Source organism: Planococcus citri, chromosome 3 (assembly GCF_950023065.1).
Source record: "Planococcus citri chromosome 3, ihPlaCitr1.1, whole genome shotgun sequence".
Taxonomy (NCBI): domain Eukaryota; kingdom Metazoa; phylum Arthropoda; class Insecta; order Hemiptera; family Pseudococcidae; genus Planococcus; species Planococcus citri.
In genome coordinates, this window is record NC_088679.1 from 51,176,309 (window position 1) to 51,192,139 (window position 15,831).

The 15,831-nt window shown below is 31.9% G+C and overlaps 1 protein-coding gene across 2 annotated transcripts in view; it reads left to right on the forward strand.

The window, feature by feature from the left end:
* Positions 1-15,831, forward strand: part of LOC135839937 (proton-coupled amino acid transporter-like protein CG1139) — a 34,418-nt gene that overhangs the window by 12,509 nt on the left and 6,078 nt on the right. The window contains exon 1 of one of the 2 annotated variants that reach the window (XM_065356214.1): positions 11,655-11,838. The exons of the other annotated variant lie outside the window; for it this stretch is intronic. Within the exon in view, the coding sequence (XP_065212286.1) occupies positions 11,824-11,838 (15 nt within the window). The 5' untranslated portion in view covers positions 11,655-11,823. Of the gene's footprint in view, positions 1-11,654; positions 11,839-15,831 lie in introns of those variants that run through there. 2 annotated transcript variants of the gene reach the window in all.

The window sequence follows — 15,831 nt, forward strand, 5'->3', positions numbered from 1 at the left end:
CGGGTAATTTTTCCACTGTAATGTGTATTGTGTACATATTCATTTACCAGCTTTATTTTAGCGGTGGGAGAAAGCTTATGTGATATGGCTATATGTTACCTACCATTGTGGGTTCATTCTTCACCGTATGGTAAAGTTCAGGTTCACTTTACTTATTCCAAGTTGGTTTGTTATCAGTGAATTGTTAATAATGACGTACTTTATGAAGTTGATGGCGTCGTACTCGTTGTACATAATACCTACAATTGTGTTCAGTTGCTTTGGCTTTCTTTGGAAGTGTGGATAGTATTTTTCGAAGGAACTCGTTTTCCTATAGTGTTCATATAGTGTGTTATCAAGTGTGTTATATTTATGAACAACTTCTGGGTACTTTCCTTACACCTTACATCAAGTATTATTGAGATATTGCGGTTCAAATTATCAGAAAGTTGTATCTAATGAAACTGATAACAATAGTTGTTTTGTTCATCAATAATTTATTCATTAATATTGATTGATTTTAAAAAAATTAGGTACCTACCTATATAAGTGTTTGAATGATCACAGCACCTAGAGCTACAACATGCATATAATACGTATCTTTTCCTGCCTGAAAATTACCACAAGTGAAATGACCATTTAATGATTTTTATTTGCGTGCTAAGGTTGTATTATATTGGTTCGTCGTATGAATTTTTTTAAAACCCAACTTTCAACTAATTACCTAATTTACTTACATTGCTTACTAGAGGGTAAATTTTAGCATCTATGATGAATGAGTCGCCGGTTCTTTTTTTAAAAAAATTATTAACGAGACCCACTATATTTCGTCTGGTGGGTAATACTTTATTGCGGATGGAAAATTTTCAATTCCCAACCTCATCTGACCCTCCAAAAGAAAATGAATTTATGAAAAATGAAAATAAAAAAGTAAATACCTACTGATGATTCGTTAATAAAAATAGCCCAGTAGGTTATGTGAGCCACTTGAATTTTCGAACCCCTTCTTTAAATCCTGTAATTCAAACGAGTGTTAATTTTTAACGCGAAAAATATCTAACGTTTGAATTGTTATTTGAGTATAATGCGTATATATACGTATGAGGGACATAACTTTCGTGCTTTCCTTTTTGAGATTGTTTTTTGCGCATTTCCACGTTGTAATTTATTTGTTGTTGCAATTCGTACACTTGTTAAAATAGTTTGCTGTTAATAAATACATCCTTTAATTCGCCCTGCACGTTAATGTATTTTCAAGGTGATGAATCTATTTAACTAGAGTAAATTTCAGTTTATTCAATCGGATATGAGATAATGATACAGCCTAGTTTTTGAAAAATAATTATGATAAATTGGTAAATTGTTCCTAAAAATATATAGGTATGTTTTCCCAATTACAAAATGAACAACTAACTAGGTATAGGTATCAAGACTTAAGATTGTCTGATTGTTGATTGGTTAGTTTGAAATTGTCGTAGGGTTTACACATTTAGTTTTGCAATACTCTTTAATGACGAAGAAAATATGTAGGCGATGGAAATTTGTATAATAGATGTAATTGTCAGGTTTTCGCTTTTTACGACGTTGCTGTGACATTGCTTGATTCTTCAGTGCCCAGCTTACGTCTTTTTCCGAGCGAAATTTCTTCAAATTTATTTTTTTAGGTTTTGGAAAATCGTTAAAAATTTTATCCTTTTTCGTGATATTTTCCGTCCTTGCTTGTGAATTTTTGATCATACCTATCTTCTTGAAAAATGGTGAAAAATTTTCAAAATGCCATTTTTGTTGGATAAATTTGAAAAAAAAAATATTTTAAGGAAAAAATTTGAGAAATAGTTCGTAAGGTATTACTTAAGCTGAAGCAAACGGAGAAATTTATTAGAAAACTGGAGTAAAACTCTTTTTGATAACGCTTGTATTATCAGTTTGTGCTAACTCTTTTGTAATTTTCGTTTTTAAACAAGTACGTAGGTACCTAACTATACGAGAATAAAACAGGTAACCTATTCAGTTAATATTGAAAATTTTTTCAGTCTCACATTAAATGAGAAAACGTGAAATTGAATAAGTACGTATCTAGCAACATGAAAAAATACAAAAATTTTCATCAAATTTCCAAAAATTAAAAATACTTAAATAAAGATGATGACTGAAAACAATTGAACCGGCGATTACAGTTTTAATTGAAACGTTTTCATGTTTGATTTGTCATAGAAGTAGACTAAGGTACTTCCATCAGGCAAAAATACAATATTTTTCATTCTTTTTTTCACAACTGTCCATAGTATTTGTGTGTCTGCTATTTTTTTCAATCTCTCGATATTATTTCTGCATTAGGCATTTAATTAAGCATCAGAAATGAAATAAAGTCGACGATATTTTCCTGTTTGAATCCATATCTGATGATGAAGAATTGAAAACGTGGATGTTGAAGACTGCATCTGCAGAGATATTGGTGCAGCAAAATGAAAACCTTCTGCCTTTTATTTTTTCAAATACCCAATACCCATTTTCAAATTCAAAATCTCTTTTTAAAAAAATTTAAAACTGCTTGTCTATGTTAAATCAGCATATTTACGATGATTGTTGTAATCACTCAGCAGGTAAGTAGAAGTAGAGACATACTTATTTAATTTAAATTGGGGGGGTGGCTACCTAGAAAATTGATGTTTTGGCAATATTGGACATTTGCCTGTGTACTTTCACAATCGCGTTTTGATTTTTGTTTGAATTTTTTGCCTGCACCTACAATCAAGTGTTGCTACTTCTCCTAAACTTTTTTGTCAAGTTTCATCAAATTTTTTTGTGAATGTTTTGGATTTGGTTACCTATGTTTAAAATCTACATATGTAATATATCTACATCAATTTACTATTTTGTCCCATTTCTTCCTTCAATATTTTCTTATATGTATATCTAACATTAAAAAATGTTTTGCGCTTTGGTCATTTGTCTCTATAGTAATAGATACCCAGTTTTAATAATGTTTTCCTTTTTCGATTTCAAAAATGAATTATTGTTTGTGAGAACACAGTTTTCACTTATTCCCACCGTGAAAAACCCTGATTCCGTGTTTGCGTTTATAGGGACACTCGTCCATATCCATATTTCTCAGGAATACTCGTTCGTATTCTACATCAAAAAAGGTAAACGTTGTTTGTAGTCGATAGTGAACTTGACCAAATAATCCTATCTATAATTCAGGGTAATTGTTACAATAATAGGCTACTTTACTTCGTCAGAATAACTCAATCATTTGATAGGTACTTTACTTAATACTTTACTTTATAGGTATACCTTAATACGACGAACAAATCAATAGCTGCGGGAATTTGCAAATTTTCCATTCTTACTAGGCACGTACCTCTTCCTACCTACACCTAGGTACTTCTTACATTCGATATTGGAACAAAAAAAAAACCGCAATTCTTAGCATAGACTAGAATATGACACCGCTTTCGACTTGGAACATTGCGATTTGCATTTTACGAAGGTCTTGACTCTTGATTAGTTCTTACAATGGCGAGTAATTACAGCATTTTGTTTACGATTGATGTACAAGTAATATCATGTGATCAAGCCTTTATTGAAAGCACGTGAAAATGATGAAATTACTGGTAAAATCTAGCATCGGTGTACGATTCGAATAAATTTATAAGCTTCGACACTCGTCAGAAATGAGAAAATATCATTACAAACAATTCAAAAGTTGAATGTCAAGAACCGGGTAGAATGTAAATTTCAATACACCGCTTTTTCAGTCACGTGAATCGTAATTTTATTTTAGCAAAAACAAGCACGATTGTAACGTGTTCATATTATACGCGCGAATTAAGCATCTTATTACTATTATACGTATATCTACGTATAGTCAAAAGAAGCACAGACTTACTCTTTATATTTACTTGTTTAAACCGAATAATTTAACCAAACTGTCAAATCATAAATTTATCAATTATGTTGTTTTATAAATAAACGCCTCTTTATCGTGCAGTATTAGTAATATTTGACGCTTGTAATAATTACGCATTCTATGCATGACCATGTACGTACATTTTGGCTAATTGTTTAAAACATGGAAGTTTCACGTGATATTCATCATTCTAACTCAGCATTAATAAATAATATTCGTCTATGAAGAATAACGCGTCATTTTAAATAAAAGAAATGGTTTTTTAGTGTACGACAATTAACTGGTATTGGAAATATTTCCAACACAATAGCATAATTTGTCAATATAATTGAATACACGGTAATACGGTATGGTTTACCGCGTGTTCGACATTCGAGAAAATCTTTCGTTTTTTTCCGCTTAAATTTTGCGTTTTGACGTAATTTGAAATGCAACATTAATACGCAAGTATTATGGTACTAGGTACCGAGTGATCTTGCTTGCGTGAAAATCTTCAATCAAAAAATTTTTCCTTTGGTTCATTAGCCAAAACTGCGTCTCACCTCAGGTATGTTCTGCGTGTGGGTAGTCTTTAGAGAGTTTTTGTTTTGAGATAACTTTCAAAGTTCATTCGGACACAGATGGTCGCTGCGTGAAAGTAGCAAAGTTGTCGCCAAATTAGGTACGCTAGGTAACTTATATTGCCATAGTCCTTGAGAAACTTTTCCTCCGAAAATTGAGACGCTGTTTCTTAATTTTTTGAGACTGAAAGAATAAGTAAAAACGGTGCAGATAGGTATAGATACAGTGCCCACCTAATTGTGTTGAATTTCGTATACTTCGATATCTTTCTATTCTATGACATTGTTGACTTGATACATGAGGAAAATTAAGATGATATGAAAATATTAGTCTACCAAATTCCACCGAAAGATTAGGAATCGGGTCTTCTTATGAAAAATGTCCGATTCTTGATACGAGCCCTCCTCCGCATCCCCTCACCAACCCTTTCAAGTTCGCTTAAAATCGTGTTTTCATTTTCGTACAATGACATCGTTCCCACTCATTACGAATAACAAAATGTTGCGATATTATGAGAGAATTCCAACATTCTGAAAATATTACAAGGAGTGGGCATGTTAAAATTGGAAGAAAAAAGTTCATGTCCCATATTACCTATTACCTAATAATAAATGATTCATAAACTGTTCGGAAATTTTTAATTTTGATCGCATGCTGATAATAAATTAGGTAGATATGAATTTAGAAGCATTAAAAATCAGCTAAAATGGGATGACGGATCGCAAAATTTGTAGGTATTGGATATTTTGCCTCGATTCCACTTCTTTTAGGATTATTTTTCTCCTCGTATGAATCTTCTTTCACAGTCTTGTACAAGGTGAATCCCCCCCTCCATAAAAAACCTTCCATTGCTCAATTCTGAACCTAATAATAAATTTAAAAAAAAGCAAAATTAGGTACCTAAAATCTAACTTGAGTTTAGATGGCATTAAAGACCTATTATGACTTTTATTACCCGCTTCGATAGGTTAAAAGACGACACGAATTTTAAATTAGATCAATATCCGACTATAATTTTGTTTCTATTCGTTGACAATGGAAAAATATTTTGCTTGAAAATAAAAAATGATTAATTGACAGGTAATGTTGGTAAAAATCGATTAATGATATGAAAAGTGTTTGGCAATTAACGAACTCGTAAAGCTTGTAATGAACAGTTGTAACGATACGTGTGAGTACTTTGAAATTGAATCACACTCGTAAATTTCTCATTATTTGGTTCATTTTTTGGTAAACTTTTTGAAAATGATAGTAATTAGTCGAAGAATTTGAATAATTACTTCGTTTACCTACCTATTCTATGGAGTTTGATGCAATCTGTTTTATCGTAAAGTGTATTGATAAGGTCTGACGATAGTATTCGATTCGATAACTCGACTCAGCAAAAAAATGCATAATTTTTGTACTAAAAGAAGATTTTAATTTATGTACCTATACCTATACAATTTTATTTGCATCTCGATTTAGTTACAATAAATTTGTCTTTTACCAGAGGTTCCTCGACAACAAAAAAAATTATGATAATAACCTTTCAAATTACGAAGTTATGAATTAAATATGTTCTTGGGATTTGGGAAAAAAACCTATCTTGATAAAATATCATTAATTAAAAGATATGTAATACCTGCAATTGCTTCGTCTTCGTCTTTTCTTTCGGAAATGAAAATTTTAAAAAAGTTCAAAATTTAAAAAATTTCGAAGTCATCAGAAATTAGGTAGGTACCAGGGTACCTACTTTTATTTACAGACTGAAAAAGTTCTTCGAATTGCAAGTTGTATTTTCCTGATTATCGTAGTTTCAATAAAAAATTCTGAACCGATTAATCAACTTGAAAACATCATTTTTGAGTTAATTTATTGAGATAAAGCAGTGGCCCAAGTTAGAAACACTGCCCTATGTTAGGGAAATACACGGTACTTATTTATAGCTTGGTGAGTCATTCAATAAGCATTCTAAGTTTTGGAAAATTTTTCATTTCAGTCGTGTTTTTTTTTATACTAATTTGGAAATTTTTATCAACATGAAGCTTCGCTTATTTCTTATTGAGAAGAAGCGGAACTGAAATTTTTCAATTTTTATCTATTCAAAAATCTTCAACAGATTTTGAAAAGTTTTTAACTCTTGATACCTACCTACTTAATTAATATGACTGAACTTGAAGCAAGAAAGGGTGGGAACAGTTGTGTTACTATTTGAGCCGGTCGTTGAGCTGTACGAATGATAATTTTGAAATTTTCTAATTCATTACGTAGGTATCAAGTTCGTCAGGCTTCTATTATCACTTCTATCAGTACCTCTTATCGCGAAAAAATTGACACGTAAGCTAGAAAAAATGGTATCACATTTACCAGCGACAGCGTCAGATTGTATCGGTAGGTATTCTGAGAAATTTGCAATTTTATCTCATTCTATCGGACATAGCTCAGTGTAATTTTAACATTTTTTTCTTCAGTGCTTCGACACATGGGACACTTTTACTATGATTGTTATGTTTTCCTGCATCTACTAAAATAATTGTTCCTTTCGATATAAGTAAAACGGAAATGAATGCAATAACTTATTCATCTGGAACTGTGTGGTTTGAAGTTTTACTTGCTGAAATACATCCCATTGGCCGCACTACAGCATATTTAACCTATACATAGGTAGAGATAGCGGTCGAGGTACAATGATAGGTGTATATAAACGATGGCTTAAATATTTGTTTTGCACTAAAGGTAACCTTATCGAAACCTTGTCTGCAGCTAGAAATTGTCTCGTTGCAAAAAAAAAAAAAAAAAGTCATCAGATTAAATTCTTTCATTCGCGATAAGATTGTTCTCCGGATACCTCTACATACCTATTACCTATTTACGTGGGTAAATATAAACGTGTATTTTAATATCCTTCTGCGGATGGTTTATTAGATTTCGATGCGACGGCAATGTGGTGAGAAATTATACAATTTACATTGTAATGCAATCAACAATACAATATAATAGTAGATAGAGGTGAGGTTCTTGAAAATCGGAATCGCAATTTTGTTGAAAAAATTTGACATTCAGGGTGTCTGGTTTGAAATTTTTTTACCTCCTTCAATTTTAAGGGCCATATTTATAAACGTTACTAGAGATTACTTGGGTATGTAATGAATTTCGAAGTGATTTTTAAAAGCGAGATTGAAGCTTTAAAAATGAGTTTACTTATTATTGAATTAAAAGATTGGACCCTCGCGTATTGATTTATTATACCTTCTAAAAATAAAAAAATTTCTTTCGTGTACTATAGAAAAATTGAAGTGAAATTCGTTACTTGGCCTGGTAGCTAGCAATCACGTGAAGTTTATAAACATATAGCCCTAAAAATATGCAGCTACGTTGTGGAAGCTTTTTGGTCACTTCAAGTGGTTGTATCATACCGTGAAATTTTTTGAAACTTCGTACTTTCAAGTGTCAAAAAAGAAGGTCTTTGGTTCGGTTTGGTTACGCTCATGTTTAGTTAATTTTCAGTCAGAATTGGTTTACCTTTACTTTATATTTTCTCAAAATCCGAAAAATAACGTTCAGTGAGAGATTAGGACATCCTTTACACAATATTATCTACATAGATGGTTGGGTGTGATGAATCAAGTGTAAAAATTCCTATTTGGAAAGCTGAAATTTGAGGTTTCAAAAACATTATTCAAAATAGAAACAACTTGCAAATTTCAATCGATCTGTGATTCGATCAAATAAAATTCGATGAATTGATGGATGAAACAGAAGCAGATCTGAAATTCAGACGAGGCCATTCATCGAACGAATCGCAGTACTATTTTATTTTCACATTGTTTGCCGTGTCTTTTTCAACTCCCATCCTGTGCATTAATTAATTTTTAAATAATGGTGTCGTTTGCCTACGCGTATCGTATGCTTCCCAATAAAAGTGTCATATTTCAAAGTCAGATTTTTCTCATCCTATCCTTTTCGTTTATGTTTCTATATGTAAATCGGTACGCACAGATGTAACGAACTAACGATATATTGGAAAACAAAAAAAGTGGATGATAGTAAAAGCGAATATTCTCGTGTCTAACGTAAGTACATACAAATGATTTTTAACTTGAGCAATTTTGCTTCTATTGCAAATTTATTTGACATGGTATTTCCTCATTTTATGTCAACCAATTCAAAACATGTGAGATGGATGATTCAATTCCCTCTATCTGGCTTTCCCTGTACAGTCAACTGCGCGCAAGCGATGAATAAAAGTTGAACCAATTTAATTTGTTTTATTGTCGTCTACACATATATGAGTCCATTATTGATTCAAAAAAGGCAAAAAAAAAAACAAATAAAAATAGTACGTAACTAACGATTTAAAACAATAGACTACGTGTATACGTAGGGAAATTGCAACAGTGTATCTATTCAAAGTTTCATTAGGTAAATACATGTTGTCGCTCAAGTTGCTATTTCTTAACCGAACATAAATTGAAGCAAAGTTAAACTGCGTCTGCCGCTCTGGTAGGTAATGCACCTAAAGAACCTCGGTTGAAAAATTTAACAAAAATAAAATGCTTTCAAACTGCCTCAATATCCATCTCGCCTCGCCTGTACTTGGACCACAGCCATGTACTGAAACGCGTCATAAACGAATCAGTGACGTAGAATTTGTATCTGTGTCGCTCACCATTTGGTTGCCAAATTAAGGAATTTCTCAGCTGATTATAATTATCTCTGGTTTAGGTTATCGTTGTCGATTCAGTTTCTTTTAGTCATAAACGATGGTCTTCGTGCTATACGGAACTTTCCTCGAACTCATGAAGGGGTATTCCTATAGACTTTATTCCTACATATATCATCGTGTTTACTCTCGAGTTATTTTTAATTCTTACAATAAAATTTGTTTTTTGCCCTAAAAATTAGGTGAAAAAGTTGTTTACTTAGCGAGGAAATTATAATTCTATGACACCGGATACCTATACTTTTTTTATTCGGAAAAACGACTTTGCTTGAATGAATTTTATTTATTTGACGTAGAGGTATTGAAAACATTGTAGGTATATTTACAATGTAAAAATCTTCATAAGTCACTCGATTGCTTTCAATATGCAAACTATTATGAATTCATGCGTGACCTATTTTGTGGGTTTTTATGAGCTCTTGAAGATAGGTTATGTCAATGTGCAAATTTTGGCTTTCTTATTATGTTGAAATCAGTGAGGAAACTCAGGTCAATGAATGTATTATCAATAGGCATGGAATTCGCTAAAAAGCCAGATTCCAGTCGAAAGTGGTTTTGTTTTTGGTCGAAAGCTTATAAAGATGCAAAAGGCTTGAAAATTCACTCTACCTTTTCCTATTTTTACTCAATATTTTTAAAAAAGGAAATTGTTCAGTTTGGAAGTATTTTTTTCTCAAAAGGTAATAATAATTCCACTTCAGGTCTTTAATTTTCTTGCTGGAAGGTTTTGTACGGTATTTTTAATTTAATTTTTTTATATTGTAAATATGAACCAAAAAAAGGAGAAGATTAAGAACTTTTTATCGAAGTGAATAATCATCAGAATTAATCAGAAATGTTATTATTTTGCAAATTTAGAAGATCAAAAGTCCATAAAATTGAGTTTGAAAAAATTCCTCGTTTTTCCTGTATATAAATTGGGTACCATTTGTTTCGCCGCGGACATTTCGCCGCGGACGTTTCGCCGCCGCCGAAAAAAGGTCATTTTTGAAAAAGCGTTCATTTCGCCGCCACGGTGATGTATTACAAAATACACAGCTGTTCATACATGAAATGAACTGAATCCCCGTGCTGAATGAGAGATGTTCTGTGATGAAGGCAGTAGTCCAGGTCTTTCAGGGTCCAGGGCTTGAATGAAGTGTTCAGAGCTTTCCGGGGCTTTTCAGGGCTTGAAATTAAGGGGTTCCATGGAAAAAGGGCCTTGGTCAATTTTTTATTTTTTTCACTGATTTTCATAAGTTCAAATGAACTTGCAAAATTTTATTACAAGCTAACATTTTCCAATTCGTTTTACGTTTTTTTCTCATGGAAGAAAGTTCAATATATGTATCACTGAATATGGTGAAATTAATATAAAAAATAATTTTTCATACATTCAAAATTGTAAATAATAATAAAAAAAAAGACTAAGGCCCCTTTTCCAAGAAACCCCTCAATTTCTAGCCCTGAAAACCCCCGGAATAGCCCTGAACACTTCATTCAAGCCCTGGACATTGAGCCCTGAAATCCAAACCCAAAGTTTCCTGGGCCCCAATCCAAGCCCAAGACCTAATAAATTTTTGATTGAAAGTCCAAGCTCCGAAACCCAGAACCTGAAAAAAAATCGTTTGGGGGCTCAACCCCGAATGTCATAAATGTGAATAATTTTCTAATTACATACTTATAATTTTATCTAACGTGATTTCATTTTTTATCATTACATAATGTTCCACTGTGGCGGCGAAATGAACGCTTTTTCAAAAATGACCTTTTTTCGGCTGCGGCGAAACGTCCGCGGCGAAATGTCCGCGGCGAAACGTCCGCGGCGAAACAAACAGTTCCCATATAAATTATCTATTGCCAGTATGAAAGAAACTTGACGCACCCTGGAAGAAAGAGAATAAATTGATAAAACATGAAACGTTAATTTAATACCTACATACTCTAGTGACAAAAAGAAAATATGTATATGGAATCTTATGGGAAATTTGAATTTTTGTTTTATTTCTTCTAAACTAAAAACTGTCCGACTAATCCACCGCAATTTTTTCTAAAAAATTTGGATTGAGCATATTACTTGCACTATAGTGTTATAACATTGGTTTTCAGAAAAAAATTACCAAAAGATTGATTAGTATATCTCCACATATCTATTGAAAGCACGTGAAATTCTTCTCTCAAAAGTCAAAAGTACCTACTAATTGCAAAAAAAAAAAAAAAAAAAAAAAAAACTTAACGTAGCTAAACCTATATCTAATTTTTACTATTAATTCAAAGTTGTTATAAAGCTATACAACACCCGTATAGTTAGTATTAGATAAAATTTTAACAAAACTGGTTTAAATCATGTTGATTTTTTGGCGGCTAGTAAATTAGTAATTTGCAACCAAACGCTGTGATTATACGGTATCCTCACGACAACATTTTGAAGGAAGGAAAAAAAATGTTGTACTTTGGTGATATGTTAATTTTGTATTCTCTGTAACCCATTGATCACTGTATAATGTTGTTGTGTAGGAAGGTTCGAACATCACGATGAGGATATCTCGTGTGGTGATATTACATTGGTGGACCTGTTTTGCTAAGATACCTAGCTACATTTGTCCTGGGATACTCTGATGACCCGGGATCCAGGCAAAATGTACGGTCTCGCCTTTGTTGGATTAGTCACGGATTAACATACTATATGGACCTTTTTATGGTAAGACGTTAAACTGAATCCATTATTGACCAAACATATACCAGTCGCCAATTTCCTTGTTTATGTTATTTGTAGTAAGCATTGTAGTAGCTTGGATTCAAAACAAAAAAAATCTGTAATACGAATGCATTTTTATTGGTTTATGAACTGTTATTGGCGATGGGCTTTATCTATACCTGCGCATCTTTGCCTATTTACTATATGGTGTTTTTTTTCTGTTGTATAAGTAGTAACTCATAGGTATTATAATCATTTTTACACTCTAACAAAATTGTTTTCTGATGATGGTTTTTTCTTCTTCGTCAACTTTTTCGCTGTTACGTAGGCCTTTATTTTACATTTTTTTTATTTATTAAAAAAAAAACCTAGGTAATCTAATTTATTTAAGACGTAGGTCAGGTATATCTATTTAGTATTTTATAATCTATTCTGAAACATACGTCTAATACTTAGATAAAATAAGAAGCCACCTCCGCCTACGTAATTTTTCGAATTTCTTTATTCATTATCGAAAGTTGTTAAACTATGACTCATCGCATAAAAAGCAGCTATGAAATGTTGAACCCGAAAGCAGAAGTAAATATTTCCACGGCACATAAATTTCAATTCGAACTGGACACGAAATGGTACGCGTACTATTATATAAAACACGTTCAACCTTGATAGAAAAAAAAAAGAAAGAAAAAAATTCTATCAAATTATACTTAATTTTCTTTAAATTGTATCAAACTATGAATGGTTACAACTTTCATGAATTATTACTCCGCGAAAATTCTTTTAAGGTAGATGATCAAGGTAAAGTAAGTGTTAGTGACTGGAATTTCATCCTTTAAAATTATTGTCAAGGTCAAATGATTCCTAAAGTGCGAGTACCTGGCGAATTATATCGTCAAATGTACCTACCTATCTGCTCGGTGTAATGTACTCGGTGGATCGACGTCGTTAAGAAATTTCCACTCACTAGAATCTTGTGTTCGTAAATTATCTACATAAATTTTCGCCAGCACTTGAAAATGAAACAGTCAAGGTCTTCTGCAATTTTTTTCAATTTCATCTTTCTGCAGTGATTGGAATATTAATTAGACGGTGTATAATTAATTCGTTGGTCGATTTTTCGAGATATATATTTGGGTAACTTACCTGGGTATTAAAAGTTCGATATGATTCAGATTAACTTTATATGCTACATTAAAATTGTTACGATCGAATTAATTTAATCACACGATTTGAAAAGTTCTCGTTATAAAGAAAAGGCAAGTTTGCTTTGGTGTCTTTTGTCTTGGTTCGCGATTTTTTCAAACATACCCCGGGGCAAATTTGTAATAAAGTGGATAAAAATCCTTGAAAATTTTGGTTGTTTGATGATTGCTTATCTAATTTCAATCTTCTGTTTGAAAATTCCTATGAAAAATCATTTTAATCGTAGGTACCTACCTAATATCGTTCAGTTTACACCTGGTCTTTTTTTATGAAATTGAATAAAAGGGAAATTCCGTAGACATGTGGAATAATTTTGAAGGCTTAATATAGGTAATTACTCTTTGTTCGATGTTTATTCAAATTTTTAAAGATTATAATCATTCAGACTGAAATGAATAATTCGCGAGTGATGTAAGTAAAGTACCTACACACAATGATACGAGTTCGTCGAGTTTCCGAAGTGAATGTAGGTAGGTATTTGTGCTTTTAAGTACCAATTTTTCGGTTTCGATGCGTGACCGCAGATTTACCTGCTTAGATTAGATTAATTAATTGAATTTTGAGACGTGCAATTTGATGAGTTTAAAATTATAATTTTTTAAATAATCGACCTCCTCTGTAAATTATCTACCTACTGTTCATTTTGCAAAAATCAACGAATTCTGGAACTAGCTAAAAATTTAAGATTAAATAGCAATTTACAGTTCCTGTAAAAAAATAAAAAATAGAAAAAAATGAAACATCAATAATTAGTTCTCTAATTATTATGAAAATAAATTATGTAAAATCACTCCCTATTTTTCGCGTTAAATTCTACAAGACTCGATAAATGAGTATAGGTACTTACATATTTTAATTTTCAACTCTGAAAAATACCTTTGTTATCTTTTGACGATTGTTTTATTTTGAAATATTCGTCTCGATAAGTATTGTATTATATAATACTCGTATAGGTACGGTTATCTATGGATGAACTCTTTATACCTACCTACCCTTGATTTATTAAAATAATTGTACGAGCGTGTGTGAGTAAATGATATGCATAGATATACCTAGGCAGCCTATTGTTTCTATATGACCTTCATCCCTTCCACGTGATAATTTCCAGCATTGATGGAAAAAGGAGGATAGGCCGTGAAAAATAAAAGGGATCTCCCTTCTCCTCTCGTTGTTTAATGCTTTCATCAGTCTTATTAGCGTCAAAGCTTAAATTATTCGTTCATTTTCTTTTGTACTTACTTACCTACGTACAAATTTTCAATTAGTTCGCCGATTGTATTGGTTGCAAATTCAAGATATGTCTGTCTACGTGTTTTATGTACTCGTACGTAGGTATGACACAGGGTTTCTGCTTCGTGACTTAGGTCGTGATTTTGATTTTTCAAACACCAATTATAGCAATTTATGTTGGTTGAAATTATCAATAGCTTTTTATTGAATAAAATTACCTTATCCATATTTTAGCTCTTGAATCCAAATTTGCGTACCTATTTCCAACTGAAATAGATACCTAGACCTACCTACCTACCACCAAGAAAAACCTGAGAACAAATTACAAAAAATTACACTTGCTTTCTTCATTAGATAGTGTAGGTACCTATCTTACATCACGTCAGTTCTCAAAACGTGCTCATCTCACTGACTTCATCAGTCACTGGTTATTCGTTCTTACATAATTGGTTGCAACTTTATAATGGTAAACATCAACTGTAATTTTATGATAGGTACCTGATACGAAATTTTACAAATGAGTCATATCGAAGGTAGGCTAGGTACACTACTGACGATTTAATTGTTAACGAGGGTGCATTAACATTTTGAAAAATTTTACCAGACGTCTTATCACATTGAGTGATTAATTAAACAGTTTAATGAAGTTTCTTTCTGAAAAATTTATGTAATTAGGTTGCAAATATGAGTGTACAATGTGCATATACATATTTAATGAAATGTTGAAAATATGATGGGATTTGCCATGAGATATATTTTTTGACCACTGACTTTAGGATTTACTTGATGAGAGGGCGAAGAAGGCCTCTGAAAGCAAGAGGGGTTGACAGAAAATTCTTAAAAGGAAAACATTTACTACATACGAGTACCTACCTTCAAAATCTAACTTCAAATATCGTAAAATAAACTATCGAGCGTGATAAGCGAAAGGCGGGGTCTATTTATAATTTAAGAGAGAAGAGTTGGATGGAAAAAAATTGTGAAAAAACTGCTTTGAATTGTATGATTCGAAATTTTGAAGACATGTGAAATAAGTATTACAGAATTGAAGGATGGATGATTCTATGCATTTTCTGCTGAAATGAAATGAATGTAAAATTTTTCAGAAAGATTAGGCGAGTGGCCATTGATTCATTTCATGTTTTTTGGAAAGAAATGAGATTGCATAAGGAAAAATGCAAATTTTATCATTAATTTTACCTATTTTTAGTTGTTCACTAGTTCGATTTTGAGTAATTTATTGACTTTCAATGAAATATACGTAATAAGTCTTAGGTAAGTATCTGATTTTGAGTGAGAAAAATAACCCGATAAAACTGGGAAGTGGGTGTATTCATATGTATTTCGTGAAACACCAGATTTTCAGACACAATGTACTTAGGTAATGTAGGTATTATGAGAAAGATTGGTGATGGTACATATTATTCGTAGTTCATAATTCAGTGGCGTAGGAAAGCAGATAGGGAATCAAGAAATTTTCTCCATACAACTTTTTTCGTAGGATTTTTGTAGTTTTTCTTAAAAATAGATTTTTATATCATGAAAATTTTTTTAAAATTTTTA